The sequence below is a fragment of the Drosophila persimilis genome, unplaced genomic scaffold, assembly GCF_003286085.1.
Source record: "Drosophila persimilis strain 14011-0111.01,24,50 unplaced genomic scaffold, DperRS2 tig00000686-arrow-arrow-pilon, whole genome shotgun sequence".
Lineage (NCBI taxonomy): Eukaryota > Metazoa > Arthropoda > Insecta > Diptera > Drosophilidae > Drosophila > Drosophila persimilis.
The window spans coordinates 736464-756655 of record NW_020825336.1 but is presented as its reverse complement, the minus strand read 5'-3'; the positions used below and the strand labels follow the sequence as shown (position 1 = coordinate 756655).

Below are 20192 nucleotides of genomic sequence, written 5' to 3'. Positions count from 1 at the left end.
CAAGCGGTGGGTAATCCACCCGCAACCGCGCTCTAGTTGGGATAATTGCAGTTGTTGTTGTTGGCGTAAAAATGCTAATTAAAGTTTACTTGTTGTCAGTGGGAGCAACGGTTGCAACGTGCCACAGCGGCAGTGGCAGCGGCAGCGGGAGCCAGTGTTGCAAAGGGTTGTCCCGAAAGAGGGAAAACGAAATAAAGATTAACGAGCCAAAGAAATCGTTAAAGAAATGAAACCAGAAACTGATATATAAGCCGATGAAATCAGTGATTGACATGGGTGAAGTAGGAATACCCTGAAATTTATAAGAAGCAAAACCAGGCAATAGACCGGCAGATCTTGGGACTCCCTGAAATACACAGGCCTATATGTACATATATCATCTCGATGGGAATGATTTCATCAGCCATATATCAACAGTATACTTTCCTATAAACCAAAACCTAATGCACCAGAAGTTTCTCTCTGTTATTTAAGAAGATTTGGTTTGTCGCCGCGAGTGAGCCTGGGGTAGGCAGGGGATCTCGTTTCAAATTAGAAGGTATAGCCATGAAAATATCTGTTTGTGATGTAAGCAGATATCAGGGACAACCTATCAAGACTCCATTCCTCTTAAAGTAATCAGCTTTATCATTGAACTGTTTTCTTTACATTCTAAGAACACACAAAGTACCAAGACAACCTCAAAGATAATGTCTTAAGCAAACCTTAGGGACCAACCAACAAACAAACATAAGAAGGATTAAAAGATATGCACCTATAATAATAAGTATCTACATCTATCTACAAATCTACAAACATTCCCAAGCCATATGCCAGCCACGAATGCCACAAATGATAGAAAGGGTATAACCGACAAAAATGAGTTGGAAAAAAATGCAAATTGTTCGTTGATGAATTAACAAAAGCGAAAATCGTGACTTATGTTTTTGGCAGCTGCAAACGAGGCAACCAACCAGTAAATGTCCAGAAAAACTGTTACTGTTGCCGGGTTTTGCTGCCTTGAATTCCAATATACTGTGCCTGTGCCAGTGCCTGGGGCTGTGCTTTCCTTTGGGGCCGGCTCAGGCCGGGTCTAGTCTGATTTCTGTAGCTAATCAATGACGCAGCTTTCTGGAAGCAGCCGACGAATCGAACACCTGCAAGAGATCCCCTGATCCCCTGATCCCATGGGTCTTGGGAGGCTGCCAGCGCGGCGATGGCTTCTTCTTCTTCTGTCCAGATAAATCCCATTAATGAGAACAGCAACAACTAATTTGATTGCCCAGTTATGATGATGATTGTCGGCAAGGCAGTGCAGTGCAGTGCAGTGCAGTGCAGGCGGCATCTCGGTTGCCCTAGCCACTCTTTTTGTGTGTGGATTCTGCTGCTTCTTGCAGCTTTTGCTCCCGCACGTTTTTCGCGTTGAACTTCACTGAACTTGAAGCCTGAAATCGTTGCCAGTCCCAACAGAAGAAACGAGTAAAAGAATGTGGGGTCTTAGGAAAGGATTTCGACTAAAGGATACCTGATTCATGGGGGAAAACCCAATGCAATCAGAGGAAATATGAGCAGACTATTAAAGCCACGCTGCTAAGCCACGCTGTGAGAGAGATATTTAAGCTCTGCAAGAACCCGACATACCCTTGAGCTCCATCAGTGACTGGGTATGGAAATACCTTTTTCGCGTTTGGTTAGCCTTTTCAGTCGTGATTTGAGTGTCGTGCGAAATATTTTTACAACTTTTTATAAGTATTTTTTTTTTTAATGCCAGCGTTGCACTCTGGCACTGCGCCTGGGCTTGAACTTTGGGCAGTCACTTAATATTTGTGGCTCCGAAAAGAGAGCCTACACCAAAGACGGGAGAGGGATTACAGAGAGCCCAAGAGAGAGTGACACAGAGAGAGCGGGAGGGAGTTTGAAGAATTGCGCCGGCGGCAGACATTTTAATGTGCGCTTGAGCTTGAGCTTGAGCTTGGGGTTGAGCTTTTGTTGTGAAATTGTTCGACTCTTTTCTTCTTCGAGTGGAATTTTAATGCTTTTGCACACCTGCGCACACAGGCGCAGCAACGGTAACGGTAACAGTGCTCCGTAACCTTGTTTCTTCCGCCAAAACTTTGGAGATTTTCTCTTTATTTTTGGTATAGCCCTCTCCACTGGGCTCGATGCCCAACAAACACTGTGTGGAATGCACTTTGTCTAATTAAAATGCATTAAGAGAAGGCCATCGAAGGTGTGGGAAAGGGTCGAGGGTTACTCATAAAACGAGACACGTCATGCCTTTTGGGACAATCACAACAAACTACCTGCCAGAGCCTACTGGGCCCTGTGGAACCTCAAAGATGAGCAATGAAATCCTTTGCCACAACTGGAATCCCATCAGCAAACAGCAACAATATCATGTTTTTAATGGCCGATGACTCAACCACAGCTCATGAAAAGCAGAAGAAGACAAAGATGAAGAAATGAAATAAAGAAACAACGAGGGAGAGACACACACACACACACACACACACAGGCACACCTGAGGAGAGCTCAGTGCACACCTGAGAAACAAGAAATGCATGCAGGTGTCAATCGCCAGCGAAAGAATGGTCAGAAGCAGCAGCAGCAGCAGAGGCAGCAGAGGCCGCGCATCAGCGGTGGAAAGGAAACAGCGGCGGCGGTGCCCCTCGAGCAGTGTGCATACCACAAGGAAAACCGAACCCAGATCTCTGCCTCTGCCTCTGCCGCTGCCGCATTACAAATTCACACCAAGAGGCACCCCCGGCACCACACAGACGGACCGAAGATCGGCGGGGAGAAATGGTTAATCATTTAGGTATAAATCTCGATCGCGTCTTTGTCCGACACTGCCCGTGGGGGCCAACCAACACTTGCGCACCCATTAACCCATTAACGTCCTTGTCTAGCGATGCGGTGTATCACATTTAACACTAGTGATGCAAACCCATGGCCCAAGTTTCCACAGGAAAGTAGGTATTCTACTGAGGGCATTAGGGAGGGCATATTAAGGGTTTTTGGAATCTTGAGCTCCACTATAGCCGCTACTCTTATTCTAGATTCTGCATAGATTGATAGAGATTATGTACTAGAGCGTAAATTTCAGTATAAGAAATATGATCTAGAAAACGGACTCAATAAAACTTAAACTAGATTTCTACTTGCCAAGTTTCAAGTATTTACATATAGTATAACAGATCATACAGATCTTAATAGATGGGCTAGTCTTTTAATCCTGAATAAGGAGTACTTTTTGTAGATTCTAGATTAGATCTAGATATATACATTTTGATTCCCCTCGTGAGCCTAAGTTCCTTTCCAACTTCCTCTGATCAATGCCATTGCTAAGATCTGTTCGCTCGCTAAACTTTGATTCTGTATAACACCCTATGGATACCAATTCTAACTCTATTCCTCTCGATTTTGCTACTTTTGTCACTAGCCTGCTCATCATTGAAGGGTTAACGGCAGTGCCTTCTTTTTGCATATTTAAACGCGCCTAACGACACGACGCCGACGCATCCAACCATCCAAGGAACACCTCAAGGGGCACACACAGCACACTGCTAGATAGAAGAAGCCACAGAGAGAGGTAGAGGTAGAGGTAGAACTAGAGATGTAGATAGAAAGAGAGAGCTAGAGAATTCCTAGAATTGTGAGCCTCAATTGATTTACTCAGCTGTGCGGCGGCTGCTCTTCGGTTGCCGGTTGATAACTCTGAGATTTGTTATATTTGCTTCATCATCATGGCACAAACGAGGCAGTTGGAGATCCGAGATGAAGTTGGAGTTGGAGATGGGTGGGAAAGGGGAAGGGGGGGCCGGCCAGCCAGCCAGCTAAGGAACGATCTTCATCATCGTAGTAGTCGTCGTCGTCGTCGTCGTCATCAGTGCGACGCCGCACACATGTGCGCACATTAAAAAGCAAGTTTCTCAGGTGTTTAAAAGCGTTTAAAAAGAAAACAGACGCAGACGGCTGGCTGGTTGGATGGCTGACTCGGATGGTTGGCTGGGTACCGCCGCCGCCGCCGCCGCCGCAGCCGCAGCCAGAGACCGAGGCGAAGATCTCAACGAGACAACAATAAACGCAACGCAACGCAACCCGAGAGTCGTCCAAGTCCAAAGGCAAAGCCACAGCAACAGACACAGACACAGAAGAGGAGGAGAGTTAAAAATATCCGAGTATAGTACTCTGGGTACACTCGTACTGTGCCAAGAGCCAGTTAAAGCCATGATCATGATCTCGGGCCATGGAAACGAACCTCTGCGCTGGGACGGACAGATGGCTGCGAGCACGTGAAGGTTGCCACAGCCATGTTGGAGATTTACTTAACGAAATCAAGAGGAAGCGCGTAGGATCGATGGAGGCTGGAGTGGGGGTATGGGTTGTGGGGTATGGGGCAAGGGGCATGGGGCATGGGGGCACGGAGGTGGCTGTTAACCTAGCTGTCATACAGCATTGATTGCTCCAAGGCAATGGCAATACAAAAGCCCCACTGACTCCGCTTGATTGCCGGCGGTCGGTTCGGATCGGATCGGCTCGGATCGGATCGGATCGGTACGGGGGTGTACCTGATTTTCGGACGACGTACCCAGTGACTCAGCATCTATGCATATGCTGTATGTACCCCTTTCTTTGTTGGTGTTAACGATGTATCTGCTGAGGCTGGAGGTTTTTGAGGTTCAGCCAAAATGTTAAGTGCATGTTTTGATTGGTTTGTGGCGGCCAAAACGGATCGAGATTATGGCCCATGAATAGGAGCCAACTCCAACGGCAGCTCAACCATCATCAGAAGAAGGAGCAGCAGGAGCAGCAGGAGTAGGAGGAGGAGGAGTAGGCCTCACGATCATCTTTGGGACCGAGGATAATGTGCAATCTTATGTGCATAATCTTCTTAAGAGGTGTCACAGGCATTTATTATGTATGTCCATGGCCCCCGAAGGGAACGGCGAACAACTCTGCTCATGTCAGGCACAAAAGCCATATTAATGATGAGGCTAAATTATAGAGTTACAAGCGTCCAAGACCATAAGGTTCTTTTGGCCTTTGGAATGTGTGTAAGCCGGGAGACCATACCGTACCTACTGGAGCCGTGAAACTGCCAAAGAAATGGTAGCTTTAACGAATCGGTATGGTAGATATATGACTGGGTAGTTTATCGTTTGCTAAGTGGAAACTATATGATATAATGAGGCCATTTTAATGCTATAAAACGAAGGAGCATACGGTCGAGACGGTTGGTTCTTCCGTCATTCAATATTCACCAAAGATCTTCTGTTTTCATTTAGTACAGCTTGTATTTTCAGGTACTTGTGGAATCCAGATCCCCATGGCATGACCATAATCAATTGCTAACCAAATTGTTGCTCAATCCTTTTATTTCCCATCCCTCCCCCTATGGCACTCTGCCACAACCATTGAACATCTGCAACATCCGCATGTGGCTTGCACCTGTTGGCCATATGCAAAACCTGGGCAAAACAACAGCAAAAAAAAGGTGTTAGAAGAGAAGCGTCGCCGCAGTTTAGTTGGAAACCCTTTTGGGCTGATGAATTAAGCGAAATTCTGGAAATTCCGCAACATTTTAACGGTTTTGAGGATGCGGCAACTGCAACAATAGACTGGCAACAGCAACACGCATTAACAATGGGCTGCGAGATCTAACACCTGTGTGCCAGAATGCACTTGGAAAATCTCTACAAATATTTGACGTGAGCTGAATAGAGTGAAATTTGCATTTTGACCGGGAGGAGCGGCGAAAGAACAAAAGCGGACAGGTAAATGCACTTCTTGCGGCGGCTGTCCGGCATCATTAACACGTTCATGCCCGGCTGGCTGGGGGGATTAGGCGCTGGCCAAAAGGTGCGAAAATCCATCAGAGTACGTTCCACTGTAGTTGAAAGTCTGCCCATGAATCGGTTGGAAATTTACAAGAATATTGGAATGTTCAGCAGCAGCGGCAGCAGCAGCAGCAGCTGGACGGGGATTGGGATTGGAGCAGTGGAATGTATTGGCCATGGGCACGTTCGAGTGACAAATGTCAATTTGCATTCGAATTGGCAAATGTTCTTTTGGCTGCTGTGCTGTTGCCGTTAATTGCCCGCGCTCACCCGCCCTCTCCGGCCCTCTCCGGCCCTCTCTCTCTCCGAATCCAATCTTCGACGGTTTCCAATCACTGGAAACGGCAACTGCTGCCACTGTGGGCTCGAATCGACCGTCGTTCAAGCTCAAGAACACACCTTAAACTCTGGGTTTGTTATTTTTGGTTTGCTTTTTCTTTTTTGTTTTTTTCTGTCTTTTTTTGGAGCGCCTTACAGCTGTTGCTGTTGTTGCTAGAATTCATGAGGCAGGCCCCTGCCATTGCCCCAACTGCGGCAGCAACAAGTTCAAACACATGACTTCCAAGAGCGGCCTGGCCACCACTTCTCCACTTCTCCACTTCTCGCCTCTTCGTCTCTTCTCTTCTCTACTCCACTACGACTCCCAGCTTCAGTTCAATGTCAATTTCGATTCGTCATCCGCAGCTGCGTTGATTTCTCGAGCGACCTATTCCCCTCTCACTTACCCCCTTTCCAGTTTTGTTGTTGCTGCTGCGTTCTTTTTTTATGGCCATGTTAAGTTTGGACTTGGCTTTTAACACACACACACATACATACTGAGACACACAGAGAGACGGAAAACGGCAGGACCACCGCCGTTGACTCCATCGGATGGGGTTCATTCTACTGTAATTTATTGATGCGGTTCCACAGTTAAAGGCGTACGACGGACATGTGTGGGCAGGCAAGCGGCCAGCAGCCAGCGGCCAGCGGCGGCAAGATTACGTTCCACGGATGCATGCATGCCCTTGCTCTGTGCAGCTGGCAAAAGCAAAAGCCACTCAAACGCCGCCCACACAAATGTCACTCTCTTTCTCTCCTCTCCATCTCTCTCTCACTCTCTCTCTCTCCGTCTCATCACATGATGATGAAGCACAGCGAAAAGGGCACAAGTGCATTGATCTATGGGGCCAAAAGAATTGCTTTTCTCATTTAATATTTATTTTCCGTGCAAATTCGTGGTACAGTGATCGCTCAGAAATGAGAGCCCCCCTTCGCTGTTTCTTATCGCACATATTTTTGTTTACCAAAGGTGGCTATACAAAGGTGGCTGCTATGACACCATTTGCTGTGCTTTACGCCAATAAAATAATGTGACAGTGGAATCCATCAACTTTAAAGTGTAGTCACGAATAGGTCAGTTTTCAATACGCGATAAGAAATCAATGAAATTTAGAAATATACCATACATTTACGAGTATTTATTCTTAAATTCGACATCTACAACATATGTATACAAACATAATCTCTACTTTGTAACCACAGTGCACCTAACAGACAGGCGCATTCAACTGGTGCGCTCTCTTTTTATCTCTCTCTCTCTCTCTCGCTGTCTTGCTGTCTTGCTGTTTCCCTCTCCCACTATTCGCTGCACTCGCGAATGTTACTGCAATTCCGCCTGGTCCAAGGCCATCTGCTGCTGGTTCAATAACATTTGCGAGGGCTGGGGTTCCTCTTGTTGTTGCTGCTGCTGGCGCTGCTGCTGTTGCAGCATCATCTGCTGTTGCTGTTGAAGGTGCACTGGCGGCTGTTGCTGCATCGTCTGCAGCAGGAGTTCTCCCATCTTGGCCCGAAAGAAAACGTTCTGGATGGGCGTCATTTGCTTCATCAGCGGCATAAAGCTGATCAGGTAATTATAGTCCGAGTCACCCACATGCAGCACATTCTTGCAGCGCGCCAGGTCTTGGCTGGTGGACTGCATCAGCTGTTGCTCCTCGCGTTTCAGGCTCTCCAGAAAGTCTACCTGCTCGTCCACGCGCTTAGCACAGTGGCAACTGCTGGCGGCCGCCGCTGCCATGGCAGTGCCCATGCCCAAGCCAAGTCCGTGGCCAAGGCCGTGACCAAGTCCGTGTCCAAGCCCGTGTCCTAGTCCTTGTCCCATCCCCTGCATTTGCATCTGCCCCAGTCCAAATGCGCTGTTGCACGGAGAAGGGGAGGCTTGTTGCGGCATGGACCGCTCCTCGGCGGCGGCACTGGCCAGGGAAATGCTCTGCGAGAGCCGGCGCATGGCCTGTGGGGTGGCCATGTTCTGGAATTCCTGCATCAGTGCGTCATTGTCCGCCTCCATTTCGTCCGCCGGCAGCGCCTCTCTCTTGAACGACATGTCGGAGTCGGACCCCGCCTCCTCCTTCACATCCCCGTCCTCCTCCTCGTTGTTGCTGCTGTCGGTGCGCTGCAGATTGCCAAGGAAGTCCATTTCCTCCGCATAGGACCACTGGTGGACCGGAGATGGTGATGATTGCTGCTTGGACAGGCTCTGCCGCCGGGTGTGCCGGCGATAGCTGCAGCGTAGATTCTTCCATTTGGCGCGACACAAGTCCACTGTTCCAGGGAAAGAGCGTAAGCAACGATGATATAACCGGCTCGGCCCCAATCAGCCACTCACCGTTACAGCCCAAGACCTCCGCCACGTTGTTCCACAGCCGCTGCGTCTCCAGGCGGTTGGCGTGGTCCGGATGCGAGGAGTCCCACAGGGCCGGCATCCGCCTAACCTCAGCGATCAGCCTGTGCATGTCCATGTTCCTGCGTTTTTAAAAACAAACTGTAAAAAATCGACCGGTTGCAGCAACAAACAGCGCGCAGAGAGAACAACTTTTGTCTGTTACGCTCTCTGAAAACGCCGCTCTCTCGAGGCAAAAACTGAAACTGAAATGCTCGGCGTGCGTGACAATGTGGGCGCTTTTGTCTTTTTTCTTTGTGTGTGTGTTTTTCTTTCAGGTATTACAGAATTGTGGGTGCGCTTGCTAAGAGAATGTTTTGCTGAGGGAAAGAAAAGACTTAATATTAATAAACACTCTGAGTAATGTGCCAAATTTCATATTACTGTGTGTTGTGGCTTGTGTGAACAGTGTGAAGGGTATTCATGCAGCGACCTATCTCCGTTTTTTCTTCCATCAGCTGAAACACTTTCCAATTGCCGTTTATTTGTGTTCCACTGATTTGCTTTCCGTTCTGTTCTTGAGTTTGCTGTACCATGAAGTTGATTTTGTTCGTGGATGTATTACTTTGTCTAGTGGAGTTTTATGTGTTGCCTTAAGTTTAATAACTAAATACTATTTAGCAGTGTAAGTGACTAGTCTAATTTATACTGTGCTACGCCGCATTTAGTGAGAGAATTCTCTGCTGGAACACTTTTCAAGTTTTTCTGTTTGTCTGTTTTGCGCTCATTTGCTTTCGGCGCGGTTCTCGCGCGTTCGTGTTTTGTTCTCTCTGTTCTCATTTCGCAGAGACATTGAACTTGCCCGCACAGTGGAGCGGAATGCATACAAAATTGCCATGTGACGATGGCTCGTAAAGTAATTTCCTATCGCCGGCTATCAGGAGGAACTTCCAAATATTTGCACAGCCGGGCAGCCAGGCCATGGAGATTGCAACATGTTGGCCGAATATGGGCAGCGGCGAGAGCGGTGCAACACATGTTGCCAAGCTGGCAGCCGGTTGCCTTTGGCTGCTGCTGCTGCTGATGCTGATGCTGTGGTGGCTGGAACGGCGACAACAAGTGGACGTTGAAAATATGCGACAGCAATTATCTCTGGCAACAAGCGGTCCATAGCCATATAGCATATAGTATATCCATATGCTGTCGCCTGCTCGGATTTGCGCACGACTTTCGCTTACCATTCCAGGCCGTTGTCATTGTTGTTGCTGCTGCTGCTGCTGCTGCGGCGGCTGCTGCGGCTGTTGTCGTCAGTCTGTTGCAGCTGCTGTCAATCTGTTGGCCGTTTTCTGCCACTGCCGCTGCTGCTGCTGCTGCAGCAAAACAACAAAAATTTCCATGTGTCATTTCAAAAATGCAAATATGGACATGATCTGGTGCTCTGACTTCTGCTCCTGCTCCTTATGTCTGTGCTGTGCTGTGCTGTGCTTTGCTTTGCTGTCTTCCAACAATCCCATCCGACCCGATCCCATCGTCTCTGCATCCTCCACATGTCCGACTCGTCAGGCGATCAAGCAGCCCCAACTGACAGCCAAGTGACGTCTAAATTTTGTTCAACGAAATGATTATAAAGGCATTTATGCATGCGTAGTCACAGCCAGAGTTCCAGCAACGGCAACAGCTCCTAGCCATGTCCAAAGCTCGATGAATTCCGATCCCATATCAATGGGATTGTTGTACCCTTGAACAGGGTATAACCATTTAAACCACATGTCTGCCACATGATCTATAAAAAGTATTACAATTCTTGATCAACTTTCTGCAACTTTCTGCAGTACCTTCTTTTTTCTGAACGTACTCGTAGTATCTCAATCCGAATAGTCGTTGGTAAGAGCACCCCTGTTTTTCTTAAGATAGTCCCCCCAAATCTGGTGATCAATTCTTTCGCTCTGAAAGGGTATCTTAAGTTTCCACTCTCAAATGATGGCTATTCTCTCTGGTTGCAATTGATTTGTAGCTGCCCAATGTCCCTCCACCCCGGTCGTCGTAGTCTGTCAATTGTCAATGTTTGTATTCAAATTTTGCAGTCAGAGGTTCGTTTCATGTTTATTATGGCCAGGCCAGGCCCGGGCCCGGGCCAGTGCCAGGGCCAGTAGCGATTTATGAAGGCTTTGTTTGGGCCCTAGAACATTACTTTCACAAGTAGGAATTTTATGATATTCTTCTCAATTTATGAAGGGGTCTTTTCCAAAATTAAAGCCTCGAACTAGGAGAAAACTCTTGGTACAATATCTGCGGGCTCAATGCTTGAGACAAATAAATAACAAACTATCACAAGTGATTATGTTATAACTTAAATTCTAACGCCCCACAAATGGCAAATGCAATTGCTGTTGACGGCATTAAAACGTTGGCCATAAAATGTTGCTGTCGTCGTTTGTGGCTGCTGTTGCTGTTGCTGCTGTTGTTGTTGCTGCTGCTGATTGTTATAACAAATTTGCATAATTATGCCGCTTATCTTGGCCATATGTCTGGGCCATAGAGCCGACAGTCGGACGATGGACTTGCACTTGGCGCTGGGTAAAACTTGTAGATGTCTGCAACACGCGCCGGCAATCGACAGCGCCACAGCGGCAGCATAGGTGGAAGCACTAGTACGAGTGGTAGTTGCAACTGCAACTGCAACTGCAACTGCAACACCCACACATATTTTGTCTGGCATTGTTCACCAAGCGGATGCCACTAAAACCGTGCTGCAGCCATGAAAACTGAAAATGTTGCTGCTGTGTTAATTGCTGTTGGCTGTGGCAGTTGCAGTTTGTGGCAGCAACATAATAAATTACCAGCTAAGACTGAGAAAAAACAGTTAGTTGACATTGACGCACTGCGAATCATAAAAACTGACAACAAATTGATTGCCAATCAGCAACATGAACACGACAGCAACAGCAGCCAGTGCCGGTGTTGCGGCTGCTTCTGCTTCTGCTGCTGCAACAATTGCAGGTGTCAATGAATGTTGCAAATAAGGAAAAGCGCGACAAGCGTTGCAACAGGAGGCATGCAGCAGCAGCAGCAGCAACAGCAGGGAGAGAGCTAAAGAGAGTAGAGAAAAAAGCTAATTGACCAATGCCAATTGCTGCTAATGTGGCCAGTTATTATGTCAAACGGTCAGCCAAGAGTTGTTGCCACTGCCACTGCGCCTGGTCTTGGCCTAATTGAATTGGCCAACCTGGACAATTGTCACGCAGCTGCCACCATCTAAAGAGGCAGCCCCAGCCACAGGCACAGCCGCATCCATGGGACCAACTGCTGCGATACAGTTTGGCAACCCACACGCCGGACAGACTACCGGACTCTCCGCCATCGAATGAGAGATGTCCATGGAGGCGCACATGGAAAAATTCCAATAGCAATTAAAAATATTTCCAACGCAAATGCAGCCAACGGGGATACTCGTACAGCTGCAGACCAACGGGCTACACTGAGAGAAATTCCCAAATGTTATCTATGAATAATGAGCAAATTCTGAAGAAGTTTCGGTTCGAAAAGTACGAGCCTTCCTTTAAGATGTGAGAATTCCTACAGTTCCTATAAAACAAGGCCTTTCCCCATGATCTCCCCCCCTGCTACTGCCTTTCGCTCAGTGTACTTGTGGGACAGATTTCACCTTGTCCCCGGGCCGCATCACGTTGTCGTCTGTGGATCGGATCGATCCAGTTCGCGTCCAGCGGTGCCGGCGATGCCGTCGGCTACAGTAGCAGTTGCAGTCGCAGTCGCAGTCGCATCCAAAGTGCAGCCAGAGACCGACCACAAAGATGTCTGTTGTCTGTGGATCAGGCACCGTCTTTGGCAGCTGCGTTGGCCGTTAGAAATGCTAATGAAAGTCAGGCGCGTCTGGTCTGTCCATCGGCATTGGCAGCTGCCTCTGAATCTGACTCTGACTCTGATGCCCGTCCCTCTACCCCTCCGATCGCTGGTGCGTTTTCCCGATTTGATTGCAGCAAGGGGCATCATAGAAAGTTGCACGGCTGCTACCGTTTTTGGTGGCCAGAGAGCATGGAATGGAACAGCTGCCTCGGGGATTGCACTTGGGATTGCTCTAGCTCTGGCTCTGTCTCTGGCTCTGGCTCTAGCTCTGGGTTCCATTTCCCGCTGCTGGTCGCGGAAATTCTGCACACGTGTCGATCATTCAAGTTTTTATGAGTGCGCGGCGGCGCGCTTCCTGCTGCTTTGCTGCTTTGCTGTTCGCTGTTCGGGGCAAGGACGTTTGCTTCGGTTTCTGCCTGCCCGCGCAACCCCCTTTTAAGCGGCCATATGTGCGCTTTTGTTTCCCTCTCATCTCGTCTCTTACTCTCTCTCACTCTGCTAATGTTGCACACATGCAATGCAGCCGGCTCTGGCTTCATCCAGAGAGGCAACCAGTTCGACGGACGTCCGTCCATTTTATGGCATGCAGCCGCCTGATGCCGCTGCCGCTGCTGCTGCCGCGATGATGATGAAGAGCAGCACATGGCCACCACCACCACCACCGCCGCCTTCTCCTCTCATTTGAACCCCAACAGCAGAAACAACAACAGAGAGAAGAAATCTCATTGAGATCGGAAACGGGCACGGGCACGGGCACGGTCACGTATGGCACCAATGGCATGGACATGTGCGCGGAATGCCTCAAGCAGCTGTGGCATATCTCAACTCAACAGAAAGTCGCCATCTGAAGTTTTTCAGCTGATACGAGAGAAGGAGAACCCCGCCTAACCCCGTACCCCGTACCCCATGGCCAGTGCCCGGGAACCCACGAACCAAAACCCGCATCGAGTGAGAAAAGATTTATGTGGGCATCGAGGGATTTTTAGATTGAGATTTTCCCTACAGTCTTGTAGGCTGGGCTGGGGAGTTCCATGGGAAATTCTTTGGACAAGAATCATAGAAATTTACAAAGATGAAATGTGACATTTTTTGATCGTACAGAAAGTACTGTGATAGAGTACTCGCTCATATATGAAATGGAAGATCAAAGACTTCGAGGCCAAATAAGATATCCCTCCTATAGAACCCTCTTTGACGATCATTTTTAGGTCAAAACTGAAAGAATTGAATTTTGATTTTGAATTTGTTGTATATTTAAACAGGAATATCCTGTAAAACATTCAACTACCAAAGGGAATCCATTTGAAATGTATATTATCTGCAGAAGGTGCTCGCAAATTTTAGAGCCATATGTATGCCCTCACAAAGGCCAGGAGCGATCGGTTTATGGTTAAGACATCAGCTTAGCCGCATCCTCCACTCTACACTCTGCACTGTACACCCTGAGAGGCACTTATCAGCAGAAGAGCCAAGGCAGAGTCATCTTGCCACTTGCCTTATTTGCGGGCTTAAGCCGCTCAAGAAGCCATTTGGTCCAGGGTCCATGTCCATCCATCATGCCACACATATGACAGGCAGGGCCAACAGCAGTCGTCGGGTCGGGGGAAAATGCCGGCAATTAGCAACTGGCGACAAATTGACGAGGCCGAAACACACAAAAACCGAAAACATACTGGAATCCGGAGTCCATGGGCTGCGATCTCTCGCTCTCTCTCTCGGGGACCAAAAGGAGGCCACCTGCGGAGATTTTGTGCGAAAAAAGGGAGAAAGAGACGGGGAGGGTGGTGCACTGTGTTGTGACCAGAGGAGCGGATTGTGGCAATAATATTTGTGCATCGGCTACCTGTGGCAAGTGTCAGGCGTCTGTGGCATGGGCCTAATGAAGTTGCACCAACCAAATGACTCATTTTGGCAACACTCAAAGGGACCCTTTGAGTCCCCTGTAAAGGCCATTAGCACTGTCTAGACGGGGTCCGGGCGCCGTTTTCTATTTGCTAATGAGAGAAATGGTGCACCAGCACAAGAGAGACTGTTCGCAGTTTCTCATTTTAGCCAGAGATTATTTTTCCTTTGATAAGAAATATTTTCTTTAGTTTAAGGTTCTTAACTGCAATCAAAAGATCTCACTCTAAATCTAAAGCAAGAAATGCTTAAAAGTCACTCTTGATCGATCGCTCTCTCATTTCGTTGCCATTGAAATGCAGGCGGCTTCAAAATGTTGCTCAACATTAATGTGTAGCTTCCACTCTCTCTCTCTCTTTCTCGGTCAGCTCATAATTTCAGTTCAAAGCTCTCCTTTAGCTGTAAGTTCGATTCGAAGTGCAATTCGCACCTCTCTCTCCCACCCATATGACTCAAGCTTGAGTTCTGTTCTTCCCTACTCAAAAGCTTTCTCAACATTTCCATTGTTCCAGTTCTCTCTCCCACTAATTAATCAAGCCGCCCGCCCGCTCTCAGCGATCAGCTGTACCCGCACGCCTAAGTAGCCAATGCAGGCTCATCAACTCCTCGTCAATTTGTTCCCGTTTCTCCCATCTAATATTTATTCGAAACAAAGTAATTGTAGTTCCCAGCGCGCTGGGCCGCTCTCTTTATCAGCTGTTCCCAATTAACACGCCAGCAGCAGCAGCAGCAGAATGCCATATGCAGCGCAGCAGCGATCGCAGCCAAAAACAGCAGGCAAAGGTATTTCCAGAGAGGGGAAAGGGAGGGAGAGTGTGGTGTGTGTGTAAAAAAAGCCCGGTGTGGACAAACGGTAAAATGCAATACAAATAACGGCAGCCGGCAGAAGTTCGTCCTTCAGGTTCGGTCCTGCAGATGCATATTGCCATTGCCCCCCCCACCACCCTGCTCGACTGAGTCCCCTCCCTTGTCAACGTTTTTCCACTCAATTAGGGTAGCAAAAATACACATACGGTACATGCGGTACATGCGACTTTTAGAGAGTGTGGAAGCAAGAGTGAAAGGACATTTGCCTATAAACATATTTCCCAAATCGAAGAAGAAACGGGAACAGAAACCGAATGTTGTTCTGCTGCAGCCATATGTGTGTCGACGGCGTGCGGCGCAGTTGTTATCCTTGTGTTTTGCGGCAGCCGCTTGCCGCTTGCCGCTTGCCGCTGGCCGCTCTGCCTCTCTGCCACAGCCACAGTCGCGCATTGTTAATCGTATCCTGCGTAATAGCATAATAATCCCTAATCGCATCTGATCTGTTCACCTGGCTGGCGCACAAACACACTCTCCTCTCCGCTCTCTCCTCTCTGCCCTGCGCCGGCTGCACACAATCCGCATTCTGGCTGCCATCGAGCGATCCTTTGTGCGAGTCCTTTGTCGCCGAGTGTCCTTTTTTGTTCCCACTGTACTGTAAAGCAGGGCTGGGGTTATTTTGACAGAAGTTCATTTGCCTTCTGCCTATGCCACCGCTGCTGTCGCCTCACCTCTCCTCTCGCTTTGACATTTGTCAGAGTCGCATTCGCGGCTTCGAATTCGGGTTTCGGTTTCGACTTGGATCCGCATCGTGTGTTTATTTTTTCCCCTCCTCCTCCTCCCCCTCCTCCTCCTGCTCCTGTGAGTGGCTCGGTTTCAATGTTTCGACTTTTATTCGGCTTCCATTTGGTGCATTTGTTTAACGCTCCTTTGTGGCACAGTGCTTGACTAATAGACATTTACATTTCGGGACATTAACTGCTCTTTAGTCGGACAAGCCATTAATATCTTCTGGGTTGTCTGATTGCGGCGAATGAATAATGAGAGAAATGATTATCGAATGGGTTTTTGGGTTTTGTAATGAATTACTGTTAAATGTTGCTGGAATGGGTATATAAGGACATTTATTTATAGGGAATCCTTAAGATAGAGTCACGATTAATGTTATTTAACCTTTTCCAATCTGGTTCTTTGAAGGTCCGTAAAAAAAACGCCTGCCAACCTATCGTAACTCTGCATATAGATCTCCTAACCCTTCGAAAGGGATCTTAATCGAGTGCTTTGAAGTTCTGTACCTTAAGCCAAGAGATATACCACAAAAAACTCCTACCAATCTATCGTAACTCGGCTCATAGGTATCCTATCGTTTCGAAATGGATCTTAAATGAAAGCAAAATTCCTTTTTACAAGTCCTATACTAATTTGATCAAGAAATGTCAGGGAATGAGGGTTTGCCAACTGTTGTAACTCAGTTTCTAGGCATCCCATTCATTAAAAATGTATCGCAAATATAAGGAAATCTCATATAATCTCATTATATTTTGATTTCATTGACAATTACTCATCCACTTTTCAGCCATATCAGTGTTTATCCACTTATGCCGTATTTATGACGAAAGGCCTTGTTTCCATTGTGTGGTACTACTGTACCGAAACACGCATCGTAGAGCCTTCAATTACATATGCCACATGGGTGGCTTCAGTTCTGAGGCCAGTGCTGACATTACGCATACCAATTCGATGATCACTGAGCGAGGCGGCTGGCTTTTGTCCCGTCCCCCAAAAGGCGTACAACCCTTGGCCGAACAGAGGAAAAAATCATTTCTGTTTCAGTTCCCATTCCCACGCAATTCCGTTTATTGTTTTAGCTAGAGGGAGGGAGAGAGAGAGAGAGAGAGAGAGAGAGCGAGAGGAGGCAGAAAATAAACAAAAGCTCAGCGATCATCGACGCCTCAATGAATTTAGTCGTATGTTTTTTTTTCGCAATGGAATTAGTATTCAGTTACCATACGTCCCATACAGAACGAACGAAAAAACAGCAACAGCAAAAAAAAAAAGAAAAACCAGGGACATGGACAGGGGCCGGATGCGGCTACAGTAAAGGCCGATGAATGGAGGCAATCCAATCTGCAATCATCATCTCTCTCTCTCTCTGCATCTGTAGCCATATGCAAAATATGTTTAAAAATAAACTAGCGAAAGGCAAACGGTTCCGAATTCCGTTGCGAATTCATTAATGGGAATGTCACCAGCAGGCCAGAGACGGCTCCAAGGAGAGGGACAGCGAGAGAGATTGACAGGGCACAGAGCACCCCTTTAATGGCTGCCTAACTAGATATGTCTTCAGCGTGGATCGGCAGACCCCCCCCCCCCCCCCCCCGCCCCCTCCCCCTCCGATTGGGAGGGGGATGAGTGACGGGTATTGGATTTCAGCATGCCATGCACGCGGCGCGGCATGCGGCTGCATATCTGCAACGCCATCTCTCGACTACCTCGGGGCTACTCCCCACCCGTCTCCAGCGCTGATTGACATGTGATCCTCATCCCCATCCCCATGCCCATCCCCATGCCATTCCCATCACCATCTCCATTCTCAACCTCATTGCATCCTCTCAACAAAGTTTCTATGGCTTGCAAATCTTCACCTTGTCCCCTGTCCACTGTTCCCTTTTTGTGCACCCTTCAAGAGGGTATCCACATCAGTATTTGCTATAGGTTTTCGATCAGTTTTGTTCCATCTTTCATATGCAACACCATTGTGCTAGGGTATCTAGAGCTTCGGTGCTCTGAGCTGGCTCTTCTGTCTGGTTTTTTCCTGGCTCTTTAACCTGTTGCTGGTTCTTCTTGGTCGTCGCTGCTCATTTGTCATTCAGGCGAAACACTCACGAGTCGTAAAGTAAGCTCCGTTCCAGTCTCCTGCCAAGAACCGAGACCCATCCAAGGGAAATAATCTCAGAAAAGTCATAAAATTATGATCGGTATTTCTTTCTTGTTTTTTTTTCTTTTTGCGCGCCCTGCGCTCTCTGGGAAATTTGAACTGTGGTGGTTTTTTGCCAGCATTTTTTAATTATATTTTGGTTACGGAACATGGATTTCTGTTGTATTTCATGCAACACCTTGTCCCCACAAAATTCCTGAGAATTACGCGAAGACATTCCTGAAGACGGCCCGCTTCCATGGAAATCCGCCAATGGACCCGCAAGAAAAAACCTTTCCACAGAGACCACAATAATAAACAGAAACTTAAGAGTTCATTCATGTTTCCCCAAACCAAACCAATCCGATCCAATCCATCCCCACCCCACCCCACCACACATGCTGCAAAGCCCAAGGCAGTCCCAGACCCAGACGATAGCCCAGAGACGTGTCATTTTTCACAAACAACGAACGCCTCAATGAAAATTTCCACTATTTCCTCAATGGTCTGGTTGTAATACGATCGTGATCTCTTGCCCAGAAACCCCGCAACGACGGCGGGAGAAAAGTCAGGGCAGGGCAGGGCAGGGCGCCGTCGCACACACTGAAGCACTTGAGAGTGTTCAAGATATCATAAACCAAAATTAAGATAAGCCCCCGGAGAAAGATAACGCAAAAGTCGGGCTACGGCCACTCTTTGGAGTGTATCTAAGATGTACTGTACTTTCACTCTACGGACCATTTTGCTTGCCAAAATCCATATTCTGGATAGTACAAACAATAGTTCCCGAGATGCCGGTGTGTGGAGACTCTGTGTTCGATGCTGATAAAGAATACCACAGAGTTAAGGTTTTATTTAATCTGTTTTAAGATAAACTTCTCCAAAAACCTCACTCAAGCCATTTCCTGGTAAATGCAATTTGGCAATAAATAAATGATATATTCATAAACTAATTAATCAATCTCTCGTTTTACCAAACACTCCCCTAGAGTGTTTTCGTGTTGATTTTGGAAAACCTTTGCCCACAGAAACCGCTTTTCATTCATTTTCATACTCATTCACAAAAAAACAGGAGAAAAGCAAACAAGATGACAGAGAAAGAGAAGAAACACACGAAAACTGAGAGAGAGAGAGAGAGAGAGCGCGCGAGTTCGTATTTTGACGAGCTAGAGAGTAACCAATCCAGCCCTGGTTTTCTCTCTCGCATCCACTTTTTCTCGCTCAAAAATGCTCGATTTTTTCGCTTTTAAACCAATGAAAATAAACAAAACATTTTAAACCAATCAAAAGCAAGGAAACAGGGGAGAGAACTAAGTGATTTTGTCCGTGTAGAGTTTGTGGATGGTAGTGTAGAGCGTGGATTGAAGCTGGGTTCCACACTGCTGAGACTTTTGTGGACTGTGGTGAGTGGAAGCTGAAACGCAGGGGAAGCTTGAAAAGAAGTAGCTGAAACTGGATCTTTCTTGTGGAAGACGAGGTGGTCGGCCAGTGGATTTTGTGGAAACAACTTTTAAGCTGTGGAGAGGTACAACATTTAAGCTGTGGATGGGATGTTGACTTGTGAGCTGTGGATGGGATGTTGACTTGTGAGCTGTGGATGGGATGTTGACTTCTGAGCTGTGGATGGGATCTTTTGAGTGGATGCTGGGGTAAATACGGTTTTTGTGGAATGGATGCTATTAGAGATATTACTGTTTTCCTTGTATATTCTAAAGAACTTCAATTTCACAGAATATACCATACCATATTACCCTATATTCAAATAAATAAAAATATCCTCCTTAAGTGTAGAAGAAATGGAATTTCACGGTATCTCCACTGTTCCACAAAACCTTCTCACCGCAAACCACGGCAGGAACTTCTTTTGTAGACCTCCATCCACCAAACTATAATACTCTCCGCACGACATCACTCTACAAACCCTTTGAATCTACACTCTTCCTTCTCCTCCAGACTAAATATCATCTTCCACCATTTATTTATATAGAATCCAATAATCTCTCACAATATTACCCCTCCTAAGCTCTCCACGGCTAATGAAAACAGTTCTCTCTCTCTCACAAACCCGAAGTACACCCGAAGTCTCCCGAAGTCAGCCGAAGCTCATATTGAAACGCAAAATTTAGCTCTCCCCTCTCTTTTTCTCTCTTTTTCGACACAGTGACTGAACATGCAAAGGTATGGACCACAGTCAAAAAATGTTCAGCAACATTTCTAGAACCCACTCACCAAACCTCAGTCAACAATA

General features: G+C 47.2%; 1 protein-coding gene across 3 annotated transcripts; it reads right to left on the bottom strand.

Annotated features, from left to right (window-relative positions):
* Window positions 1–7251: 7251 nt before the first annotated feature.
* LOC6600494 (histone-lysine N-methyltransferase 2D) lies at window positions 7252–19800 on the bottom strand. Of its 3 annotated transcripts, none has more exons than XM_002025640.2 (3): window positions 19785–19800; window positions 8464–8600; window positions 7252–8399 (listed from the first exon to the last, which is right to left on the bottom strand). In XM_002025640.2, exons 2-3 carry the CDS (start codon window positions 8594–8596, stop codon window positions 7462–7464), a joined length of 1071 nt encoding a protein of 356 aa, XP_002025676.2. In that variant the 5' UTR covers window positions 8597–8600; window positions 19785–19800; the 3' UTR covers window positions 7252–7461. The 3 variants fall into 3 exon arrangements, with proteins under 3 accessions (XP_002025676.2, XP_026847560.1, XP_026847559.1); XM_026991759.1 differs by lacking the exon at window positions 19785–19800 and adding an exon at window positions 19688–19706; XM_026991758.1 differs by lacking the exon at window positions 19785–19800 and adding an exon at window positions 8902–9067 and having other exon boundaries at window positions 8464–8837.
* Window positions 19801–20192: the final 392 nt, after the last annotated feature.

What these genes read in the sequence shown, in the direction of transcription:
- LOC6600494 (XM_002025640.2), bottom strand. Translation starts at nt 8,596, where the DNA reads ATGGACATGCACAGGCTGATCGCTGAGGTTAGGCGGATGCCGGCCCTG. An exon ending in GGAGGTCTTGGGCTGTAACG is followed by an intron (nt 8,400 to 8,463) that starts GTGAGTGGCTGA and finishes TCCCTGGAACAG; the next exon opens with TGGACTTGTGTCGCGCCAAA.